The sequence below is a fragment of the Corvus moneduloides genome, chromosome 1 (assembly GCF_009650955.1).
Source record: "Corvus moneduloides isolate bCorMon1 chromosome 1, bCorMon1.pri, whole genome shotgun sequence".
Lineage (NCBI taxonomy): Eukaryota > Metazoa > Chordata > Aves > Passeriformes > Corvidae > Corvus > Corvus moneduloides.
Window position 1 is genome coordinate 64823446 of NC_045476.1, and position 26622 is coordinate 64850067.

Sequence of the window (26622 nt, forward strand, 5' to 3'; positions counted from 1 at the left end):
CACAGTTCCCTGGACTGTGGAATGGGATTAGAGCTCCTTGTAGGGTGGGGTGGAGAGGCAGTGCTTGCTTTCACCTTCTCAGCAGCTGAAGTTTTACATCATGCTACTAAGCAGGCTGCTGTCAAGGTGTACTGTAGCCAAAACAGCCTTGCTCAAGGAAAATACAACTGTAAACTATGACATTACTTCACCTCACTGAAATTTTACGTGTGTCATCACCTACTGTCAACAAGGGATCAGGTGCGATTTCCCAATGAATGCAGAGAGCCCTGACCCTCTGTGATAACTACATGCTTCGTATTAGCTACAATACACATATTTTTCTTTTATTTCATAAGAGATAGAGCTCCAGCAGCACAAGGCTGTATTTTATCCAAGTACACAGTACATATATTAATCAAACATACATCCTATATAACTGTCCTGTTCTGGAAGGTGTTAAGTGAGTCAAGGGAGGGAGTCTATGGAAGGAGAGGGTTCAGTATTATGAAAAGCTATCACTGTAGAAGAACACAGAAGTGACATTCAAGGAGGTTGTCCTATCAGAAACTGACCCAGGATAGAAAAAGTCAGGGAACAAGCAGCATCTTGTTCTCAACGATAGGCAGTGCAGCACTTGAACCACTGTCAGCAGTAATTTTGTAACTCTTAGAAGTTAGCACTAGTTAGGTAAACACAAAATTAACATTCAAGCTAGTTTTTGGCTCTTTTAAAGTACCCATTTGGGACTTTAAGCACTGAATTAACAGAGAATCCAGTGATCCACTGTATCTGAGCACAAAAATCCTTCGTGGATAGGAACAGAAGTCCCCGGTCACTGTCCTGCGTTCCACATCCTGCTGCCCCATATCTCCTTTGTCCTGTTAGTGCCAACCCAAAGAGGACTGAAACAGCTTTAGTGGCTCTCAATTGTTACATACCCCCCTTTTCTCAAGCTGGTTTAGGTTCCTCCTTTTTACTCTGGAAACTTTATGTAAGTTTCCCTCTCAGGTGATCCTTTTGGTATTCATTCTGCCTCTCACTTCCTCCCTTCTCAGGGCAAATGTTCAAATTTGTGGACTGGTAGAGCTCAGATTAGTGAACTTCCCAAAGCAAAAGGGTGTGGTGGGAATTCTACTGACTACACAGATGCTTTTGAAATGCAGAAAACCAGAATAATGACAATTTTGAATGAACTTCAGAGTTCTGGTAAAGTCTACTTGGGCAATGCCTTTTGACTGCAAAAACAGGTCCAGCAGCCATTACTGAGTGCATTAAGCAGTAAAAATAACAATTGACCTGTAGGTACTTCTGGGGTTTTTTTGGTATTTGCTCCTTACAATATTCAGTGCTATTGGTGCCCCAGCAACTCCCTTTGCCCCATGCAAATACTACATTAGTAGTAATAGATGTACATGAGTTGAAGGCATCTACAGCAATTTTACATTCTTTTTACCTATTTTCATGTCCAACCACTTCTATCAGCATCAACACCAAAGTTTCATTCAGCAAACTAATTAATGGGTTTGAAATAAGAAAATCAAATATATCTACTTAGGTTTCCTTGGCAAAATGAGAGGAAGTTTCAATGCACATTGCTATCCCAACTGAAAATGAGTGCTTTACAATCTATCATGTAGGCTGCTAGTCAAAGAGCAAGGATCAGACTTACTTAGATTATACAAGCCTTCATACACAGGGTCTCTCTATTCTGTTGGCGTACATCATATGTGAGGAGACATAAGGTGTCACAACAATACTTAAACACAATAATGACTGTGATAATGCCTCTGGGACAGAATTTGTCTTCTGCTACAGCAAGGAAAAGAGAATTCCAAATTTTCAATGAACTTCTGGTACAATAACAGATACCACTTTTATAGCTCCAAGGGAAAAAAAAGCCAAAGGGAAAGAAAAAAGCAAAATAAAAACACCAATGGAGATTATCAGCAGCTATCGAGAGAAGCAACTATCTGACTTCCACAAAACCTATAAAGCTTTAGTTTTAATAGATGTGAAGTTTGCATAAAGTCTTTAATAATTTCAGTACTTACTGGAAAGACACGGCCACAGAAACAGCTGCAGCCAAGCTGTACAAACGATGTACATGCTCTTGCTCTGCATGAACACAGAGTCAGACATGTTAGGCAGAGACGCACATCATCCTTGGCAGCAGAGGTCAGCTGAAGACATGTACACAGACAGTTCTGCTGCTCAGCTGACGGATGGTGATGCGCTAGAGGATGGCACCTTGACATAGCTGTTTGCATGACTAGACCCTTAGCCAAGGCAGACTGTCTCCATAAACACACAAAATAATTTTGACGCAGATTGTGGCTACGGTTTCAAGGCAGATTTGTGAGATAAGTGCTGATAACACATTCATGGCAGTGCCTTCTCACTTGATATTTTGGAACGTCACCTGTTCACGGGGCTGGTACAGCTCTGAGCAGGACACTACACACAGCTTGAAGGCTGAAACCTCCGCTGAAGGACAAAATCTGGAGTGCAAACAAATATTTGAGATGTTTTCAGTTTGCAGTAACAGTAAGAAGCTGGTTACTATAACCACAGCTCACAAACTGCAGAACCTTCGTAGACTTAGCAGCCACAGTATTGCAGGCAGACTTCTCATTCCATTAAAATTAAAGGGGAGATTTACATGCAAGACTGAAAGTGCAGAAAGCCCTCAGACAGAGACTCTGAGTAGCTTTCTTTCCTTGTATATATTTTTAAAAGTATCTTTCATGAACAAAAATGTTTCTTTGTATGCAGATATAAACACAAACAAAATCTTCCTGCATTTTCCACCTGCCCCACTGGAAGTAACAAACGACAGCAGCATGGCTGCTGCAGCGGCAAAACTAACAACATCAAGTGAGAAAGATGCTCATTAAACTTCATCATTCTGTCTACTTTAATGATGCTTTTACTTAATAAAAATTCCCTAAGTAGTTGCAAGGATATTAGGCAAGGTCTCTGGTTATGTATCAGGGGCCTAAGCTGTCACTAGCAAGCATGCAGTTCAGGAGAGGCATTCCCAAGAGGAGAGAGTGAATACAGCTTTCTTGTAATAAATTCAGAGAGAATCAATAACCACAGCTTGCTGCATTACTTAAGCATTTAGGAAAGTAGGTAATCCTTCTAAATTAAACCACAAATTGCTAAATGTTGCAATTTACAGTGTAAGATCAGGCATGGAACCTTGTAACTTGAAAGCATACAGTCTTGCTACCAAAATCTCTGGATTTAAAAACAGAACCATAGTTAAAATTCTTAAATTCATAAGGGTCAAAAGAGTCACTTTCAAAAACAAATTCAGCACAACTGACTCAAATTTTCCTCTCTTGTACAACAAAATTCTCACTAGCCAAGGGCTACATGCTCCCAGAGGTAAGAGAGAACTTGCGTAAGCTAGGAAACTAGTGCAAAGTGTTTGATGCACACATTGATTTTTTTGAGTTTAAGCATTTTGAAAAAAGATTTCAAGACTGAGCCATGAGAAACGCACTGGTCTCACTTGATGTCTGTAACAGACCCACAGGCTGAATACGCAGTAGAAAAAAGACCACACAGTTAAATATGGTCCTGGAGAGATGCTACCTCCAACTATGTACTGTAATCAGGGAAACAAAGGTGAAACATTCCAGCTTTGCTTGATTTTTCAAAAGCTGAAGCTCAGGGTCAGGCAGATACTTAGTATTCAGATGAAGCTTCAGAAGTTGGTATTCACAGTGACCTCAACAGGACAGTCCTAAGCCCCAGGTGATGATGCCGGAGAGGGGAAAGGCTGAATCGGTGGTGGTATCACTAAAAATCCAAAGCTGAAAGAAGTGTTTGCATGACTGATACATGCTGGCTACCCTGCCTTAGTTACAGTTCACATGCACTTACTGCAAGGTGCTTTTGCCACAGCAGTTTTTGAGCAGCTAATTGCTGCTCTGGTATCCCCTCTGAGTGACTGGAACTGACCTTTTCTATGTGGGAGCTGCTAACATGTAATCCCCTCAAACCACATATTCCCTCTCCCAGGAAAGGGACGGACACTGGAATTTAATTTGTCAGTCATGTACCAGTGAGAGAAAACAGTGGAGGTAAAAATTACTATGCAAGTATATTATATTGGTAGTTCACCAATAATGTTTTTAGTCTTTGCGACGTCAGTCAGATCATCTCATTGAAGAGGAACACTGCATGGGTAAGTGAAACCAGTATATGTTTTCCTTACACCCGAACAGCAAACTGCAGCTTTAGGATTCTTAACAAAGAAAAACCAGACATGAGCGATTCCTTTTATTCAGCTGATATTTTGCCCTTTGTTTTCAAGTGCTCTGAGAGCAGATGGCAGCAATGCCAGTGATGTTCATCATCTGAAGCTCTCACAAGTTTCTTCAAAACCCCTCAGCTTTGGCCTGCCTGTGTCTGTACAGCTCTCTCCTCCCGTTCTACGATGGAGGTAGCACTGGCTGGATGAAGTGGGCAGGTGCTGGCAGTGCCACGTGCTGCAAGAGCCTCTGGGCCACTGACCCTGCAGCTCTCAATGTGCTGTGAAACTGCTCCGCTATTTTTAGGTCTGTTAACAACGTGCCTTCCTCTACAGCCCACTGACACTCTGAGATGCCTAATACTTCAGACTGTCCCTCTCCAAATGCCAGAGCCCAGCCCCGAGACACTCCCAAGTGCAACAATCAGTGTTATTTTTCTGTTCCTCTTACCTGCCTCAATTATCTTCATAACCCGAAGTTCCTGCAGACTTTGCCTGTCACCACTCTCCCTAATTCCTCCTAAGTCCTGCATTTCAACTTTCAAAGAGACTTTCTGCATCACCAGAAATCCCTAATACCCTCAAAGCTTTTCTGGGTCTTCACCCCACAGGCACTGGGAAGGGGAACTGATCATCTCTTCCCATCTTGGATTAGCTCATTTATTTTTTGGCTAGTTTCATTTTTTGGAGCCCAAATTAGATAAGAAGAAGAGGATTCAGCATGGGTGGAGAGATATGTATCCAAGCCCATGTCTCCCAGTCAGTGGAGATCTAGCTAATGAAGCCAGTGGAGCAAAGAGCGTTTTGGGTGATCAAGTGCAAGTGTCTGTTGTGAGATGCTTAGCTGCACTGCTCTGTTAAAGATTTTCACCAGCTACAGCGGACAGTGGGTAGTTAGCTAACACGCAGACTCCCCTGTTTAGCTATTTTAAAATGCTACATGGAGTCCACCCAACCACTCCCTCTATGTTCCCACTCTGCACTCTCACAAGCTGTTAGCTACCTTACATTAGAGACTCTGCTGAGTCACGCAGTCCAAAGCTGACTTATTCAGAATTCCTGCCTAAAACCACTCCAAATCTCAGCAAGTAAAAAAAAGTATTCCACCAAAACTTTCTGGAACTCACTGTTGCACCATCCATGTAGAACATGCATCCTCCAAAATAAATCCCATGAGTCTCGTACTGGCTACTTCACTGTTTGGTTTTCCACAGGGCTCTCTTCTGCTGGACCCCTCTACCCCAGTCTATTCCCTTTACATTTGCTGCTCTATACACCTGAAGAAAAGAAAGACTCAACCTCTAAGTGCCGCATTTCCTACCCTCTATCCCTATAGGTTACTGTCAGAGACAGACCCTGACCAGAGAGACCTTTGGCCTCAGCTCAGAGGTCCCTGACCCGACACGTCAGTGAGGGGAGATTTGAGCTGAGGCAACTATGATTTACAAACACTTGATCTCCTATAGGGCTGGCAATTGATGGATAATTGTAATTCTGACAGACACATCTGCTCTTAAAATGATTAATTTAATCCTTGCTTCTTTACTCACCATCTTGCATGTTATGGGGAACTAATTTTTTTTTTTCCATAAAGGAATTCCAAGCAGGTGTTAGGTATTTCTCTAATTAATACACAGTAATAAAAGAAAGCCTTCTCCTTATATTCTCTGAGGCTAGCATACTTTTGAAGCAAGTACTTTAAATGTGAGGCTTGTTAGGAAACACAGCTGGAAGCTCATAGAAGCCTAGCAAAAAAAAGGATTTTTTTAAAAGGAAAATGTACAGACCAAGATTTGCAAAGCTGGCTAATGACTTTGCATACCCAACCTGAAAGACCTTACAAGAAGTGTGGCTTTTGGCAGACACAATTTTGAAAGCACTAGCACTAGGTTCTGAAAGTCAGACCTATCTCAATACCCAGGGAGCCCAACACTGAAAATCTTCAGCTGTGCTACAGATCCAGAGAGACACACGGGGAGGGGGCTGTCATGGAACTGTCACAAAGATGGAAAGGACAGGGTATGCTTATCTTTATTTCTTTCAAAACAGAGACAAACAGGAATTAAGATTTCATCTAGAGAATCCATTATGCTGATAAAACAACTCCCAGCTAGCCCAGTATAATGAAACAACAGCTGGAGGGACCAGGGAGAGAACAATTTGTTTCTACATGTGGATAGTCCTACCAGACTACTTCAGTTCTGAAGAATTTCTCACCTGGGACGCAGATCTTCAAGCACATTCAGGAGGCCTGATCTCCCTTCTCATGCTCCATTTCGAATGGAACAATGAGTTCAGCATACACATGCAGACCAGTCCCTGAATCCACCCCAGGCACAAAAAACTGCATAGGCCAGAAACTGAAGTTCCTAAGGGTAAGAATTCCCACAGATTGCAGTGGAATAATTTTCTACTTGTTTTCACAGATCACATAGTGCTTTCCTACTTAGGACCAGAAGAAACAACAGAGTGCCAGATACAGGCATCATCTTAAACTCTGAGGGCTGAGGTATCCACTAGAACAAATGGTATCCTACATCTAATTCATCAAAAGCAATCAGGAGCCACAGAAACTGCAGAGCATGCTCAGATTCTTTGGCAGATGCCAGCACAGGTAGCTGCAGAGAAAAATGCACCACCAAGAAGGAAAAAGACTACTCAAGTGAGAAAGAAGTGTGTTCTGTTTACTGAAGTCATCTGTATCATCACAACTCTTCTCTTTATTTATTTGTAATTTGTGAGCATGCAATAGAAAAAACAACAGTTGCTCCATTTCCCCAACCCACGTTGGGATAACACTCAAGGCCACCTGCCTGATCTCAAACTAACCCTGGGCAGGCAGCAAACACAGAAGAGAAACACACTGGCATGCAACACAGACGTCCTCCTGAAGACAGCTGAGCACAGTATTTTTCATTCTTATGTTATTTTAATGTTGTTGTCCATGTGGAGTCCTTTGGGCTTCAGTAAAACAGTGCTCACTTTCCTTTCTGAATGCTACACTGCTGCTCAGATAAATGCCCTTACATAATCTTTATTATTGATTTATTACATGCATTTTGCTGTGCACCTAATTAACATTTAAAAAAAGGAAAACAGAGGGCAAAAATATCCAAGTGCAAGCCAGGGAACTTTCTTTAAGCTACTCTGTGTCTGGCAGGTATGTATTTCTTTTCCAGTAACTAGACGAACTGTACCAATAAAATGTATAGAAGGGACTCTGGGGAAATACTGATACAGAGTCTCTTTTTCCCTTTTTTTTATTTAAGCAAAATTGAAGTGTCTGAGTTAATCTGAGCCTGCTCTGCTGCACACTGAGGATGACCAGTTTCACTGGCAGTAGCATGGAGACCATTCAGCAAACTGCAATTCCCCAAACACAGGGTTTATATAGCTGCCCTGCTCTGCTGGGCTGGCTCACACGCCTCTCCCAGGGTGTCCGCCTCTGCCACCCCAACTGGCTGCAGGGCCAACTCTCCAACAGCTCCTTAAACACAAGGACTGAGCAGTGACAACGGACACAGTGACAAGGTGGGAAACTCAACCAAACCAACCCCTCTGAATCACCACCTCTGAGACCCTCAAAGGGAAAGGAAGAAGTCCCAGTCTTGTCACACAACCCATTTGTGTGAGCCAACACAAGAAATTCTGGAAGGCTCTGTGAGCTCTGGGGACCACTGTGTAAAAGGGGCACAGGATTTACTGTGGGATGCTTAGACAGAGCTTTGGGATTGAACAAGAGTATTTAAGGATTATACAGGACTTGTGAGTTCTTATGGGAACAGACTGAGAGAGTGGAAGTGAGTGACCAAGGATGACAGCAGAGTACAAGTGCAGGGAAAAGGAGAGAGGATGAGGCAGGGGATAAATGAGGTCAATAGTGTGCAAGCAGGAGGAGGTCAGAACACTTGTTTGGCAGAACTCTGTGCCAAATCACCTTTACTTTTTCCTGCCTAAAACCCTGTCTCTAGCTGTTTTCTGTGTGAGTGTGCCCTGTGTTTTGGCAGCATGCATGCATGTCCCATCAGCAAAGTTCAAGACAGATCAGCTGGTCAATAGGATGGACTGGAGCAACCAAGGGGCTCTAGGATCAGCCCTCCAAAGGACTGAAGGGTGTTGGCTGGTAAAACTGGGTCTGGGGGCCTGATATTTGAAACATCAAGATTGGGGAGCCAGGTATCAAGAGGGATCCCTGACATAGGGTTTTCCCTGAGCATTGCATGGAAATGTATCGAGGAATGCAGTCTGTCCCCCATCATGCTAATCTGCCCATGGCTGGCCATGTGTACATACGTGTTTCGAGTCTGGTTAGCCTTGCTACTGACAGGACAATGGAACAGGGATATGGAGCAGCTGCTCACTGCCATCGGCGAAGGAATTAACTTGGTTCCGCCAGGACACTGGATTTAGGTGCTTAAAAGCACTACCAGGAAGATGAAGAATGGAAGAAACTCATTTCACTTTATGGCAACACTGCAATGAAAATGTTGCTTTTTGACACAAAGGACCACATCTGAAGTGCTACACATCTCAGACATTCCAATTTCACTCAGCCACATGAGTTGGCTTTGTTTAACTCATGATGGATACACTTTCCAGAAAAGCTGTTCTTGGACAAAGTTTTTGAGCATGCTTAACAGATCAGTGTGGGTCTCTCCAGTTTCCAAACACAAGCCTTTCAACTACTCCCTGGCCAACATGGGCACAAACATGCCAATTAGATCAACCTTACAGACACCTGGTAAGTTGTGCTCGGACAGATCAACATACATGCAAAGGAAAAAAGTGATTCAAAGCCAATTTCAAAATCATTGTCATCATACATGTTAAAATGCTGAAATGCTGAAAGCCGAAGACCAAGCAGTTCTATATGGAAGCAAAAAATATCAATACAGTGGTTTTCCGGTTATGTAACTTTACTGTGGAAGACCAAAGATGGTCACTCAGAAACCATATAATAAAATGATACAGACTCTTCACCTAATTTTCCAGCCAGTTTTGTACAAAGCTTCAAAACCTTAGTATTTGGCAAACAATTACTGGGTTTCAAGCAAATCTTTGGTGATTTTCCATGGCTTTTACTGTGCCAACAAAGCTGTTCCAGAATCTTTTCAGGAGGGACCTATGCTATGTGGCAGCCAATAATCTTTATGGCAACACTGCAATGAAAATGTCGCTTACTGTAATGAGCAGAGATCATAAGTTAAGCCCCCAGCTACCTTTCTATTATTTTTCATTAGAGTTTTTCTGGCTTTGCTATGCTTCAAAGCACTTAGGGAATTACCCCAAATTAGGCTCACTAGTCAGCTCATCATTACTCAGACCACACTGAAACTGAGTAATCAGCAAACTGAACCAGCTCCCGAGTAACACAAGACACTAACATTTGTTTGAATGTTTACAATTTCTTTTTTAGTTTGTCCTCTTTCTTAAAGGTCTGTTCTGTAAAACAAACTTGCTCACAGTTGGAGGTGGTTTTAAAACAACAGGAACATCACACAGTATTTTTTCATGCCATTAACACCTTGAGCAAAGGGTTGGGCTTCCCTTCATCTACCAAAAACAAACTGTGATAGAGTCATGTTTTCTTGACAGCAGTGTTATTCCTAGACTTGTGTTCCATAGTGCTAGATGAGGTGGGTGAGATAAGAAGTCTCACTTACTATGTGAATACTCATCCCTAATCTATGGCAGATTTTTACATTGGCTTCCTTCCCTCTTGAAAAGCAGGAAGCTGACCAACCTGCTTGAAAAGAGCAGTAACGCTGACATCAGTTAAATTCTGATGACATCCAATCTGCATGACTTCCCAAGTTGCTCTCACTGTCTTTCAGGGCCCACAGTGTGAACAACATAAAGCCTTTTGAAAGGCTTTCTTCTCCCCCAGTGTCTGTCAAGATGAAATGGCAATACAGTGTCAGCCTGATTTTGATTTCAACAAAATCAATACAAGTTTTGCTTCTGATTTCATTGGGTTCAAGGTTTGGCCTTTAAGGTCTTGTCCATGCAAACAAAAAGGCAAACTGCAGTTGCAGTATGGCTTACAAACCCCAAACTATGTATAACAACATACGAACAACATCTAGGCTGGCTATGAACAGTGGAGTGAAAATTACGCTTTCTCATCAAGTGCTAGTAATAGCTAAGGCCAATGAGTCACCCTGTGACATCTTAATGCATGCATTGACCAAAATAGTTTCTCTTGCAAGGAAGGTGGGATTATGCATACTGATCTGGTTTTGCTCAACATCCTTTTGCTGTAGGTAGGCAGCACTTATCCTAAATTGTTGGTGCTTATGAATGCTCATGAGTTAAAGGAACAAATATGGAACTTTTACTGAAAAGGACAAGAACTAGTTTACTCATCAGATAATTGCAAAAGGCACCCACGGGAACCTTCAAGCATGATGTAAAATAAACTAGTGATTCCACCTTCTTCTGGGCAACAGGAAAGGGAACATGGAGTTGAAAACACAAGCACTGAATCAGTCTAAGTGCCACAGCAACGACAAAGGCAGAAAGAGTGAAACAACAGGGAGCCAAACACAATACTGCAGTCTTGGTGGACAAACTGCAGATCATCTACTTTGCATCTTCTTTGAAACAGGCTGGAAAACACACTGCAGGGAGGGCAAACATGGTCCTTGGCTCTTTCTTTCTGGTTTCTCAACCAACAGGCTATTAACATGTTTTCCAAATCCCAGTCTATGCAGACAAGGTAGCAAACAGGCACTCCTTTACTTGTGAAAGGTAAGATATTAGATTGGATATTAGGAGAAATTTCTTCACTGAAACAGTGGTCAAGCCCTGGAAGAGACTGCCCAGGGAAATGGTGGAATCACTGTCTCTGGAAGTACTCAAAATATGTGTGGATGTGGTGCTTAGAGGCATGGTTTAGTGGCAGACTAGCAGTGCTGTGCTCACGGTTGGTCTCAATGATCTCAAAGGTCTTTTTCAACCTTTGTACTTCTATGATTCAAATTCCAGCATTCCCCAAGCTTGTGATATGGAGCAGATTTATGAGAAATGAAGGAGTGGGAAAAGCAAAGTGACAAAAGGTTTGTCAACAGCTCTCTGTCACTGAGAATGCACTTCATTTACCAGTCAATTGCAGTGTCTAGGAGACACATTCATTGACAACTTACTGCCAATTGATCCAACATCTATATAAAACTCTTCTTATGCAACGAGCTTGCTGACTCAGATGATGATGAGATCTATAGAGAATTAATAGCTATACTAAGTCCCTAACTGCACTAATTTCTAAACAAAACGAAACCAGAAGGAATAAAATCTCACCAACATCTCAGCAGCTAGACCATATTCACTGCTTACAGCACATTTTTGAATGAAATTCACTTTGATACACTCCATAGCTGGGGTAAAAGTATGGCATGGGTATGAAGTAAAAGTCCTTATGCAAACACTGTTTTTTACCTCTATGGCCATATGTACTCGTGGGATTACTTTTGAAATACAGGGACTCTGCATTTTCTACTCCCTCAATTTAGCATGGAAGCACCAGAGATGCTCAGGGCTGTATGGCACCAAGTGCTCTGTGCGGTCGCATGCCTCAGCCTCTCACCAGGACAGGGTAATGCTGTGAATGGCTAATTGATCCTGCAGTGGCTTTAACAATTGGCAGTCACTTCACACCGCTGGCAGCATTCCTGCAGTGCACACTGCCTGCTTTGCTTTGTACTACCTGTTTTATCACTTCATGATAAGGCAGTGTCAAAGACAGCAGGCATAACCTATTCTGGCATCTCCATCTGGCTTTATATATCAGACTTGTGCTGCTCTGGTGGATTAGTTTCAGATCCCTGTTGGCAGATCAAAGGCAGCAGTAATAACCACAAATCAACCCCTCTTTAAGGCCTAAAACATCTTCTCCCTCATAGCATGCCTCATTTCTTCACCACTCCAGACCCCTTATAAATACCAACTTTGCCTAGACACAACAGTTGTATGCAGATACTCAGGCCCTGGAGAATTTGGCACTGTGTTTTCGCCTGCTTTTTTCTGTTCTATTATGACAATCAAAATGAGCAGCATCAATAGAGGTGCTCATGTAGATGAAACATTGGAGTCCCTATAAGCCAGAAAGCTGCTTGGTGCCAAAGTGAGAGTATACACAGAAGATGGCTTGCTTCCCTTAGTCTCATCTCAGGTAATGTATTCTCCAGCACTCAGCAGAGCTGTATTTCCACTGAAGCACCCAGCTGCTTTCAGCTCACTGCTCAGTGCTCTAAGCTGACCGACAGATGTTTTCAGATACAGAAAAGATGCATCCTCAGTTGAACAACTGCACAGTGGACAGGCTGCTGTCTAATGGTGTTTCCAGACAGCTTCCCCCTTGATTAGCACATGCTCTAGAAAACAGGACTCAGAAAAGGGATTCATGAGGTTCAAGATCCACACTGTTGCTCCCATACAGGGGAAACATCTGGATCCTTTCACCATGACTGTTCTTGCATTCTTGAGATTGCTCTTGATTTCCTGATGTTCACCTCCTAGGATTTATCTAAAGGCAGTGAAAGTTAAAAAATGACTCAAAGACTAGGCAGCAGCTCTCTGCTTGGCTATATCTTACTAACAAAATGAGGCTTTTACTACAGGAGAAGTAGCTTTTGTTTACTCCCTCTCTGTAACACCTTCACAGGGACAAAGCTGCACTTACCATGATGTAGCTAGACAGTTCAGTGGATCTCAAATCACCCAGAGATACTGTGGCCAAAAAAAAAAAAAAAATCTGCGCCTTGGATTTCACATGAAAACTGCATTTGTGCTGTAGAAGATATACCTCCATAGGCAGTGAAGACATAAACTCTCCCTCTTAACCTTCTTTAAATCTTTCTGTCTTGTAACTTGCAGTTTGAACTATGTCTCTAAAGAGACTGCAACATCAGCTAGAAGCTAGATCAGGAATAGTTCAATATTCCTACATTCTACTTAAAACGAAACCCAGAGATAAATAGCAAAAATGAGAGCTGCTTAAAGATCTCCTGAAATTATTAAGAAAAAAATTAATCAATTAAAGATAAAAATACACAAATCATCTGGTGCCAACACTGCATTTGTAGAGCTTGCAAAGGCCAGAAAGACCTAATATTTCAGGATTACCACATGAGGGCTTGAAAAATATTTTCTCCTAAAATTCTTTTGAATACAAATGTGAAGTACTTTGATCCTGATTTTTTTCAGAATTCAATTAAGTTCCACTCAATTGACTGTTTACCCCTTATAGTTTTTTACTACACACATAAAACTAGACACTGTCTCAACATATGGAAAATGTGGATGGTACATATTGTTTGTAGCTGCACATAATTTTAAGAACTGTAACTGTACTATTTCTAGATAATTTTTAAACTATGACAAAGATGCATACTATTGAAGAAAAATGGCGACCCTATAAAAAGCTGTACGTGTTTGAGTCAATCAAGTAAAGAGAGTCATTTTCTTCTTATAGTATGATTCTTCTGCATGCTAGTGGAAGCAGAAAGTCAGAAAGATTAACTGAAGACCAAGAAAAAAAGACCATCCTCTTCTTCCCTCTCCCACTACTGAGCTTAGAAAAATGTCCAAAAAAAATGAAAAAAAAAAAAAAGACACTGGTAGCTTCTAGGACAGTTTAATAAACCTTGGGGAAGGCCTCAGTGTTGAATTTGCCTTCCCAGTAGAACCTAAAGCATTGCTACTAAAGCAATGCAATATAGTTTATGAACTTGTCTTTACTGCTGCATAACTTATCTTTGAGAAATGATACTATGGTGAACAACTACTCTCTCTGAATCTCTTTGGGCTGCAATGGACTGCAGGCTTTATCACAGGAAGTAAACTGGACCAAGATTGAACTCCAAACTGAAATATATATACTGTATTTTTGAATTAATGAAAAATTTTTAATTCAAAAGTTAAATACTAGTACACTCAAGTAGTTTTTTATGCTCCATGTCAACTTCTGAACTACAAGTCTTTTTGACATATTTTACACTGACACTAAAAAGAAACAAGCTCCAGAACAATTAATATTTCTTTCTGTTCAAGAAAATTTCCCTTTTCTGTTTTATTAGCTTTCTGTCTAACAAAAAGCAAATAAATCCTTTCATAAAAAACCAAACAAGAAAACCCAACCAAAGTAGAATTGAAGTCACAAATACAAAACCACACTGCAAATTCAGAATAAACGTAAGTAAACCTCAGTAATCAAAGACAAAGGTATATGAACTTTACTTCTTTGCCTAGTCTAGTGCTCATGGTACAGTTTGCTCAGATCACTTTCCAGCACTGTAGTTACCCTGCTCTAGAAAATGCTTCTGTTTTGGGGTGCATGCTTTCTGTCAGGTCAGCAAGTCGACATGTCTATGCAGCTCTTTGATTACCAGATTTAATATGATGGAGGCGTGGGAAACCCTAGCCAGAGGAAAAAAGGAAAAGGAAAGAAAATAGATCAGTCAATTTTTTAACACAAAACTCCCCCCACAAATCAGATGGTGGGAATTGGAAGGTGTAAGTGCACAGTGGGATATGCATATATGCTGTGGAGAAAACTTCATTGTCACTCAAAGCCCACAAGCCCATGCAATGCTGACATAAAGAGTGGTGAGGAATGAGAACAGTGGGACAGAGACTCACAGAATAACGGGCAGCCTGATTTGTTGACAAAGACTTATCAGACAGGTCTGTAGAACAGCTTTGTAAGGAAACTGATTTAGCCCGGAAAAACAACTGTGCTTAAGGACTGCTGACCTGTGAGTACAGTAGGGTAGTTTTAATCCCTGGATGTTATAATGGACAACTGGCATTTCTCCCTGCTTTTGTCTATTACAAGATAATTTCAGGATGCTAGATTATTTGATAAATTCCAACATTTCAGGGAATGTTCTAGGCAATGGAAAATGCTATATTCATTTGGATGAAAAAAAAGAAAATGAGAGGGAAAAGGTACATTTAAGCACAGAGTTTGTGACCTCTTGCCTCTGGCTAGCAAATGCAGCTGTTTCAGCCATCCAGGTCTGGGGGCAATGGTCTATAGACCAAAGAGCCATGGAACAGCTGCCACCTGCTTTGCCAGAGTTAACGAGTCTGGCAAAGAAGAACCCCCATTTCCTCCATATCCTTGAAGGACTTGAAGTACAGTTTACGAATGCTAACACCAAGAAAAAAACTGCCTCAGGGAGAGGAAGAAAGACCAAGCTAGGGGAAAGATGGAAGAGAAGAAGGAACAGCTATGAGGTCAAAAGAGGAATAAGAGACACACAAAGCTTCATATATGGAAGAGCAACTGACCCTGGCAAAAGAAGACAAAGCTGGTATATTGCAAGAAACATGCAGTCAACTCTCATTTCAGTGAAGAAAAGGGAGCATGGAAGGAATGAAGGAACAGATGAGCATGCAGACCATGTGAATTCATGAAGCCTTTATGGAACAGAATAGAAGAACATGAGGGGCTCTTGATGATGCAAGGAGAATACCCCTCAAATGCTGTTCTCCTTATTTTATGATTTTCAGTACCATTACTTCAAGAGCAAGCACAGTCAGCATGAGCACACACTGCAGCAGACTGTTCCCCGTTTAAACATACATGGTGCTTGTCACTTCTTCACATCCATCTCTCAGTCACATTAGCTCCATTAACGAAAAAATAAATGTTGCAAAAGGGAAGTATTAACACAGCCAATGCCAAGGACATTAATTTTAAAAATGCTATTTACTTTATATCAGAGCAGTCATGTATCTTGATCTTGAACAGTTCTTAGTCTTGTCCAGATTCTGATTCCATGCTGTAGAGACAAACTCTGTCCTGACTCTCCTTCCTGCACATGATTAATTTACTTGACATCTTTAGTACTGTACCCACTTGATGGGCTTCATGTATTTAGCAGAAGACAGTAATTCTTATTAAAGCAAAAGAGTTTTTTAGTGCAAATCCTGGATAGTGACTTACTGTAAAGTTTAGACACAATACAGGTAAAACTATCTGCTTGAAGAGAGAAGTCCATACACAACAGTTGGCCCAAACAGCTTTGTGAGAAATTTGCAGCTCTGTGAAGAGTGGGTGGGCCTACAGTCTTGAGGGATAAGTGCTAGGTCCAGCCAGCTGCCTACGAGTATCACTCAGCATCTGTCTTTGAAGATCCAAGAGCTCAGACACAGGACTCTAGTGAAGACAGCTGTGCATGTAGCCTGCCTTCCTAAATCTGTGCCACTAACACAAACCAACCACAATGTCGACTCTGCATTTCCTCCTCATCAACAGAAAAAACTACAGAGAGCACAAAACGACTGCCAAAGCACAAGGAAAAGGTCAGTCTGCATTTTTTTTATTTGCCAAGAGAACGAGGCAGACAAAATAGGAGAGCCTAGGCAGCCTCTGGGATGTGTGGGTGGTGATCTCAAGACACTTAAGGATCTGACAATTATCTCCATAGCAGTCACTGTTACCAGTAAACCCAGTATTTTCAGAAACGGGAGAGGAACCAGAAGCAATTATCTAACCCTGTCAGGAAATGTGCCTATAGATAACTTGGAAATAACCTGCATATGTGAACACAAGTCGAGTTTATTTCCACCACCTCCTCGTATGTCCAAGATGTGACTTCAGCTGTTCTTAGCAGATGCCAGATGACCTCGATGCTCTCCTGCTCTGATACCACATTAGTGCCCAGCTCCCCAGCAGGGTTCTTTGGCAGACATCACATGCAAAGTTAGCATTACTAAAGCCCCAGCTGATATTCTCTTCAAAACTCTCTGTTCCCCTTTTCTTGGTCTCTATAGCAACACCCAGCATCCTGCAAACAGCACGAGCCAGCTCGGGGCTCACTCTGCACTCATTCATCTCAGATGTTTGAAGAATCGCCTCTCTTCCCTGTACAAATATTTCTAAAACTCCCTGCTGATGTCCCCACGTCTCCGACACAGTTCCACTGCTCTGTGTCACAAACCCATCACGGCTGCCCCTAATGAAGTCCCACTCCAGAACAGGTAAAAGAGCCAAAATCAAACCCAAACATGTTGCCTATCACTAGAGGCAGACTGTGGACCTTCCCTTGAAAATCCTGGTTCTTGTGAGAGCTTTCCTTTTTAAAAGCTATCCCTGCTAAGTAAAGGCATTGAAGATCAGCTGTAGATGGCCAAAATAAAAACAGGGAGGCAAGGACAAAAGAGCAGAACTTCCCTTTGACCTACATTTTTTCCAGGATACATCCTCCTTATTTGCTATTTTGTTTAAATGGGCTGTGATTATATGTTATTATTCCTCATTTTTCACTCATTCTGTACTTACGTTAATTCTGGCCTGGGAGAATCAAGAAGATCTCATTTAACTTGATTCTTAGTAAGAGAGGGATGTATCTGCAGTGTACTTTCTATTCCTACCAGAACAACGAAGAACAGGCCAGGAGTTCACAGCTTTAAGATAAAATAATCAACACGTAAAATAAAAACAGTTTGAAGAAAGAAAGAAACTTCCTTGAAGGAATCATATCAGTTTTGCAAAAATTAGTTTAATAGTACTTCTGTTTATGTGTATGGCGGAAAAATCTACACATGCTACAATGGGAGATCTGTAACTTCTCCCAGTGCATGAAGAAAACATTTTCTTTCAGAAGGAAAAAGTAATTTTTGTTGAGACAGTATATAATTTACCACACACAAATGTGTTGATCCAAACCCAACCTACATGTCTCCGTACCTTATGCTCAAATTTTCTCTCACTGAATTCAATACATTAAGTGCTGCCTAACTCCTACCTCCTGAATTCAGCCAAAAAAAAAAATCATTTTTTCCTTTAAAAAAACACCCTTTGAAATAGAATGTATTCTTGTTGTTATGGCCTACAACTTAAGAGACTGAAAACAGCCACTAGTTAACAACCTACCTATTGCCCTGTAAAGTGTGAACAAGTGTGAACCCTTGCTGTGAAGAAATTGCCCAAAGGAAAGGGCAGGGCATACACCCTGGTCCCCTCTGATCTGGAGAGAAAAAACGTATCAGGGCTTAATCACTCAAAAAGCCTTGCTCTTTTATCTTTCCATGCTACCTAACCTTTGTTAGCCAGAAAATAAAAAGGTGGGCCACAGCACAGCCACGGGGTTTGCATCCTTGCACACACTCATGAACCTTGGTCAGCGTCTAAATCCTGGGAGCTCTGTACCTCTTCTAGAGCCACCACCCCAGGGACAGGGAGATGCTTGAGATTATGCACCACCACTGTATTTACACTGAAGGCTGCACACCCTTACACACCTGAGCTATCAAGTCAGAGCTTTTGCTAGTTACTGATTAAAAGAGGGGAGGGGACGTACTGAAACCGGCATTTTTCTAGAAGCGAGAGGAAGAGATGATTCAAAATGGCTCAGAATAATTTTAAAGCCTGTTAGTTCAAGCTGTGATCCTAAAATAATATGATTTAAGTAATTCAAAGCAGTCACTAAGTTTAGCAATTTAGTAGTATTAAAGGAAGTGGAGTTGACCCAAAGTAAACATGGTGAACCAAAATCACAAAAAGGAAAACCAGAGTCCTAAGAAGAGGACAAGCAAGAAAATGCAAGTTGGCTGTGCTTTTGACATTTGCCCATCATACATCTCTCCCACCTACTGATTGGTAATGGGAGGAAAAGGTAGAAAATATTGTCTTATATCCTACCCTTTGATTATTTGTGTCCTTGATTTCTGCTTTTACTAAATGCTCCATTTTTCTACTGTTGCACTTCCTCCTATCTCTTCCCTTTGCCTAATCAGCCGATCCTTTTCATTTATATTCCCGTTCAAGATTTTGGCTTTTCCCATTTCTTTTCTCTTTCCAGCTTGTCAGCCTTCATCTTCTTACTGGTCTTCTTCTTGTACCACTTTTATGCTTTCTTCTTTCCTTTCCCTGTTTCTCATCCTTTATCACTTTTTTTATATAGGATACTCATCTTTCCATCTGTGCTCCCTTTTTGCTTCTCGGTGGTTGGATCTGAAGAGGAGTAACTCTTGTTTTGAGACACTTAAGTAAGAAAATGAAGGTCTCTTAATATTTTTCACAGCGAATGGGCACACACCACACAGAGGGGATCTGCTAAAATGAATTTTAAGATATTTTCCTGGATCCCATATAATTGTTCAAAAAATATTATTAAAGTATTTAAAAAGGATTTCCTATGAAACGTTTCATATAAATCTTTATGGGAATCGCAGTAAGTTCCATTTTTCCCCTTAAAAAGCAGGCATGAAATAAAAGTTATTACTGACATCTGTCATATTTTAAATTCCTTTATAAAATTTAGTAGTGGCAGCAACAGATGTAGCATAAACCACTGTGAAACAATCTCCCTAACAGAGCAGCCTTTAGGAAAGCAACTTCATCACTGACAGTCATTTAGTAACACAGGAGGCAGCTTCCCAGGAGATATTTGCTGCTGTTATATTAGAGGTAATTAAACTATAAGGTGATTTATTTCTTTGCAGCCATGTAACTGAACTTTCTAAAGCCATTAATGACACCTTATGAAAGTATCAGCAGATGCGGAACATGATTATCCCCAGCCAAACTGTGTTTACAATACACAGAGCCACAAAAATTCTACAAAATGCCATTTATTGGCAAAACATTAATATATTAACCCACAAAGGACAGTGCACTGAGGGTAGAAATGCTGTCACTAAATGTACATCTCTCCACCCTTCCCCATGCTCTCTCCTTCCTATGATTGACAGTGATTTTCAGAGAGTAGGCATTTTCTCCAGGCAAGAAAATCTGAGTATATAAAAAATAGTTTTATATTAGTTCTATTGCAGCACTACTGATTACTAAAGGAAGCTCCAGACAACGAAATATATTTATGTATTTAAAAACAATGTGTACTCAAGAGTAAAAAAAACCCCTATGTATAAAAATAGGAATATCAATGCCTCACGTATTTTCCCCGCCATATTAACGAATCCAGCAAAAAAATCCTTGATATGTCATTTGCTGATTGATGAGCACAGAGAACTGAGACCTGAGCACGGAATTTTATTGCGGAAGACATTTTCATCTGCAGCCAAATCACCAGGGAAACACTTTGTCAAACAACTTCATTCTGCAGGGAGACTTTGTGACAATATTGGCAACTTAAGAATTTGTTCTGTTTTTTCCAATAGCATCTACCTGTCCGTGTTGAGAAATATTTACAGCAGCACTGCAATTCATGCAGATGACCAGCTTAAACCCCAGGAACAAGTGTTTCACATTTCATTGCAACAATATGTAAAAAATAGATGCTCACAAGCCCTAGTTTTAAAAGAATATTTCTCTCTTTATCCATATATAAATGATCCAATACATTTTTGGGAAGACCTTCATACCAAATCCATGTACTTTCATAATAACTAACCTTATATCAAGCATCTGCAGGGCTACAAATCGATACTTGTTTTCAAGTGCTCAAGTACCTCTTTTACACCCCCACCTCCCTCCCTTTTTTTTAACTGAGTGGGGACTGAATCTAACAAAATGCTGCCTTTACATCATCAATTAGGTAAGATGCTAGGATTCCAGTAGAACACCATGGGTTAATATATTCACACTCCTGCTGCTCCTGAAAAAGAAATCTAAGTCCTGTTGATTGGCTTGAAGCTTCTAATTATTTTCTGTGTTGAGCAAAACTCCCAGGTTTCACAATTTTTTCCTGAGATGGCAGGAAGAGTGACCTACTGTGACATTTTCTCAGTTGAGAACAGTCACTTGGTGCTCTCAATGGCTCAGCTGTGCTGCCCACAATGGGCTAAACCTGGCAAATCCAGAAACAAGTAGTCTCAGTCACAATTTACATATAAAACTGTATGCATAATTCCTTTGTTCATATATAAAACCCCAAATAAATGGCTAAACAAGATGGCTAAGACTACCTGGCATGTGATGGAGCAGGGGAAGCGAGGAGTGCGACTACTCCTCCGCAGTCAAGGCATACTTTCATTCCAGCAGATCACCAACTTCAACTCAAGCTATTGGTAGAACTCCAGTCCCTTGCACTGAACAGGGTTAATTTCTCCTTTGGATTCTAGGCTTAAACCCTCTAAGCCTAATTGATAATTCTGTATCTAAAAATAAGGAGTTAAGCTGAGTAATTACAATTTTTCTCAGAGAAGTTTCCTTAGGTACATCAGTGCCATTTTACCTGAGCAATCTGCCAATGGTGTTGTTCCACCACCTAATTTAAAGGATGTGGGATCAAGTGTTTAGTTCTAGATGCCAGTCAGCTGGCAAATAAAAAAGGTTTTTATCCAGCACTGAGCATCCATTTCCAGCATTTCTATTGCCACAAGATTTACTCAAACCTCTGCAGCTGTCCATCCTCATTATGCTGGCCTTTCCAAACATAGAATTACACTTTAAACTCACACGTGCGTACTAAGCAAAACTAACAGGCTTTTATGGTTTGAAATAGAAGTATGGTCTGAGCAGGTTACCACCAACTTCATTACCTTATTTAAAGCTATGAACACACTTTATCAGTTACCTCTTATGAAACAAATATTTCTCTATGTCATCTACTCTTATCTAAAATCTCAGATCAAGTCCCACCTCAGACAAATCATCCCCTTTGTTTATAGATAAATTCTGTCAGGGATGAAAGCTGAATGATTTGTGAGACTTTAAAATTGCAACTCTTCATACCTGCTGTTTCACTTGGTTTTTTTTCCATTAAAAAAGCCTTGAAACAAACAAAAAAAAATTTAAAAAACCCACCCCAGTGACGTCTTTCCTACACCACAAGCAGCTTAGTAAAAATAAGTGTGTGGGTCTCTAAATTGCTCTGTGAGTAGAGCAAGGTGCCTAATGCTCTCTGAGACCATCTACACATCTGTGTCAGTGACAGGCGTTCTCCTCTTACAAGGGACAAGCCCCCAGCACAGAGCTGCTTCTGCAGTGGCTGTCAGGAGAGTGCTTAGAGCCCTGTTCACTCATCCTAGGTGTGAGAGGTAGAAATTATTCCTCTGAGCTGGGCAACCTCGATCTGATGCTGATGATCCTTTCCTAGCAGATCACTTTTACGTGTTTTTTTTCCCCCTACTATACACTGTTTTCTTTGGCTTGTTGATCTCTGACTACAGCTTGCAGTTCACATGGCACACAAATAAATATAAACCAGACAACAACGTCGAAGTTCTTATACTCCATAAAGCAGAGAGCACAAGGCCAGGCTGACTGAACATCTTGCCTCACATCTGGAAGAGGAAGTGCTTTTCCCTTTCTACCAGAGCGTATGAACACAGCTTGTTACAGGCACTGCTGCTTTAACGTGACAGGTTAACAAGGCCCTGGCTTGCTCAGCAGTAATGATCTTTCAACATCCCTTTGAGATCAATGCACAGCTTTCCTCAGGACCCACTTACTGGAACACTGCTCAGGAGGGAATGTAACTTTGCAACACCATGCTCAAATCAGATGGCTCTACCAGGAGCTGCTTTGGTGAGAGACTCGGGGATGCCTGCAAAGTCCTTTGATTTGGGATGCTGGAATGATGCATCCCCGACCCTTCACCAACCACACTGCAGCACAGCTTTACCTGTGTTACCTACCATTGTTAAAGATTTTAACCTCATGATCTAGTTTTGTTTCAAGTCCTTTCCCACCACTGGGCTGCAATTTTTGGCAAATGCCTCACTCCATCTGGTCTTTGTCCACAGCAAACAGGATACAGTGGAAGGCAGTTAAGGTATCGTTCTGAACATACTTTGACAAACCACAAATGTAAAGAAAACACGGGACATCTCACTGCCATAAAAAGACACTGGTTTTTACTCTCTCCTAAATGTAAGTGCAGATACATGTAGCTTGATCAAGAAGACCTGTTAAAAAATAGACTCAAAACAAAACACCCAAGAAATGACAGCTCAGCTATTAGCATTGGGCAACAAGTATTTCTTACAGAGCCCCTACAGCAACTTCCTCTTAGAGACAGAAAGGTGTTTGAGTGGAGAGGGCAGAAAGGTTTGATCTTTCTTTTTAATTTTTTTTTTTAAAAATGCTTCACTGTTATAATCTAACCTGGTAAAACTAAATTTCAATTTTTTTTTTCTAGTTAAGCCATTACGTTTTAATCCTCTTCCTGTGAACAGCACTGCTATTAGTCCAAAGGGAGTTCAGACAGTACTTTAACCACAGACACAGGATGTATAACTAAAATTCTCATTTTGAATGTATTATCTTTTGGACAGTAGAAAGTCTACCCCACAATTTGGAAGCCGTTTCTCAAAGACTTTATTTTTCCCTACTCAGAATTACTAACATGAAAACACCTTCTTTCGAAGTGTCAAACACCAGGCACTAACACTGCATGGGTCTGAGTCTTGAACACGACTTCACTGAAATGACACTGCCTATTTCAAACCTGCCTTCTCTGAGAGGAGAGACATTAATAGCTGACCAAACCATGCTAATATTGCTCCAGCTCAGGAGGCTGGACCCCAGCATCTCAAAGGGATGTCAGAAGACTTTTACTAAGGACTCAGTACCTAACAACAAGCTTTAGGGTGCAAGTGCTAGTTTCACCCAAAATGTAACCCTTGAGTCATAAAACAGGGCAGCATTACAGTAACTGAACAGAAATGTATGCCACCATCCGGTGCACACAATCTCTCATCCTACTGATCTGTTTTAGAAGAAAGCAAAAACCAGAATGCTGGATGGCAAAAGTAGCCAACATCATGAAGAACTGAACAAAGTGAGTGTGGTCTCCTTGCTGGGGTCCCATCACTGGGGGCAGTTACACAGTTAAGGTCGTAATGCAGCAACTGCAGATGCTGCATTTTCTATCCTGCTTCAAAACTATTATTTAATTCCTAATATATTGCTGTCTCCATCCAAAGACCAGAAATAGTATGAAATTAGGACTCAGTACTTATTCATGAGATCAAATTTAAGCAATTCTTCTTTTTGGGATTGCAGGCTTGATCTCATTTGCTGTAACACAGAAAAGGAGTAACTGTGGAGGTCAATGTCAGTGCAAGAAAGGGATGAGTCATTCCTTAACTGCAGGTTTGTACTGAAAGGGAAGAAGTGATTTCCCAGCCAAGGCAGCACAGACAACAGAAGCAGTGAAGAAGCAGTGCTATGAGTTTCAGCTGCATAAGACTGCTGAGCCGTATGTTGTTGTATCTTTACTGTTATTCATACTCATTAAGCCAGCTTGAATGCTTTCTGGCATGCTGGGTATCAGACTTTCCTCTCAAGAACAGACAAAAGCAAGGCAGTAAGTGTGCTCTGTTTTACTTACCATGGGGCTGATGCTTGCTAGGTGTAAGCTGCAACAGCATGATGGACCTCTTATGTCAGTGGACAATCTCTCAATTTTCCTTTTAGATGTTAGGATATTACAGGATATACCTTTTACCCTTTTCTAACGTTCCAGGGTAAAAGATCTAGCCTTTGACACCACTGTCAATACTATACTCAAAAATTCCAGCTAGAGAGATAAACAAACAAGCCCACAAATGACTCAGAAATGTTACCTCCTTGCAGTCACTTTGGGAACATAAACAGTGAACAAAGACACCAGCAGAGTAGATTAAAATCCACTGAAACAACTGCAAGGAGGTTTACATTTAATTAATAGGATACAAGCTTCAGATGGACAGACAGAGCAAAAACAGACAAAATAAAACACAACCCTGAATGTCCTTCTTTTACACAGCAGAAAAGAACTGAAAAAAAAGTAATGGATATTTTACAGGTGTAAGTATTAACAAGGACTTCTATATTCCTTTTACTTACCTGTGATGGAACACTTTCTGTTTCGACAATCACAACTTCTTTGACAGAGAAGAATACTCTAACTCCATAAGCTACCAACTTCAACTACCTCTCAGGAAGGCTCAAACACCAGTGAGCACCACACAGTTTGGGGTACTCTGAACTAGGAAAACTCCTATCAAAATCTTGACCACAAGCACCACAGCCTCACACCTACGGGAAATCAGACAGAGGAGAAGGAGACACTACATTTGCAAGAAATTTTATCCAGGAATACAAAGCCAGTGCAAAGAAACCTGCCAAGCCAGCCAGCCAGCCAGTATATTTCAGAATTAGAAGTGTGACACAGCAGACAAGTCACACCAAGCAGCACAGCAAACATCAGCAGCTGAATGGCCAGGACCACCACTGCAAGTGAAACAGCACATTGGTAAACAACTCTTCCCCACACCTGCTCTCACTCTTTCCTGGGAATGACTGATTTGTAACTTGATGGGATCTGAAGAAATCCCACCAGAAGGGAAGAAACTAGTTTTGCAAAGTTTAAAACCAATTCCAGCTTTAAGGAAAGGACATAATGGGGCAGTTTGGACAATACAATAAAAAATGGAGAACTCAGATTTGCCAGTCACTATTCAGAAAGAATCAGCAACTTTGCAAGACACTGATCAAGTGAGCTCTGACCTCATTGGACATGTGTGATCTCGAGTATTAAATCCACCACTAACACACAGTGACGCCACAAGGCAACTTTTTTAAATTAGCCATACATGCCCAGAATATAGGAACGTACCAACCATAAGACAGAAAAAATCATGATAGAGAAGGCCACACTGGGCCAGAGGATTTGGCACTAGAAAGATTTCTCTGAGACTGGATTTACGAAGTATGTTGGAGTGCCAATACATCTACCATTTAAGTGGCCTATGAGTGCTGAAGGGTTTGGAGAGATGTCCTCCTCTGCATTGCATCTGCCTACTGAACTGCTGAATTTTAAAACACCACCTCCCTCTGCCGCCTCAGCCAGCTCCCTCCCCAAAACACCCCAGTAACTTCACTGAAGCATGCCTCCCTCCTCTGGGTGCCCACAACACTCTCTTGGAATTTACTTGGGAAATTTCTGTCTGATGCTTTTCATCACTTAAGTTCTCATCCTCTTTAATTTGGCAAGTCTATGGCATTACGTGAAGGGACTTGAAAGGTTGAAAAACTAATAAATAAATAAATAAATAACCTGGATCATGCCTTTGCTGCTTGAAAATAAGAATTTTTTCTTCCATGAGAATTACTTTACTTCTTTGCTTGGCTCCTACCTGCATGCAGTAACCATCAGGAACATTTGTTGGGAAAACTAGCAGCCGTGTCTCAAAAATGCAGTGAAAATATTTATTCCTGCAGAGAGGATTTTCTAGAAGCTGGTTATTTAGGCCATGTGCAGCCTGCATGAACAGTCTTCTCTGGCAAGAAATGCAAGAATTTTTTTCTATCAGATTTTCATCTGTTTCTCAGAAATGCCCCAATCAGTACTTAAGAACGAGGTAATTTTTTAATCAAGAGCCTATTCAGTGAGCTGTCTGCCCTCAGGTCCATCTCATTCATCTCTCTGGACATGGGTTTCAGTTTTCTCCTCCAAAGAGGTTAACAGATTGCTGTAATT

The 26622-nt window shown here is 41.1% G+C and overlaps 1 protein-coding gene across 2 annotated transcripts in view; it reads right to left on the bottom strand.

The window, feature by feature from the left end:
• Positions 1 to 26622, bottom strand: part of RSU1 (Ras suppressor protein 1) — a 103725-nt gene that overhangs the window by 1714 nt on the left and 75389 nt on the right. The window contains exon 9 of one of the 2 annotated variants that reach the window (XM_032113383.1): positions 12943 to 12970. The exons of the other annotated variant lie outside the window; for it this stretch is intronic. Coding sequence (XP_031969274.1) covers positions 12958 to 12970 — 13 coding nt within the window. The 3' untranslated portion in view covers positions 12943 to 12957. Of the gene's footprint in view, positions 1 to 12942; positions 12971 to 26622 lie in introns of those variants that run through there. 2 annotated transcript variants of the gene reach the window in all.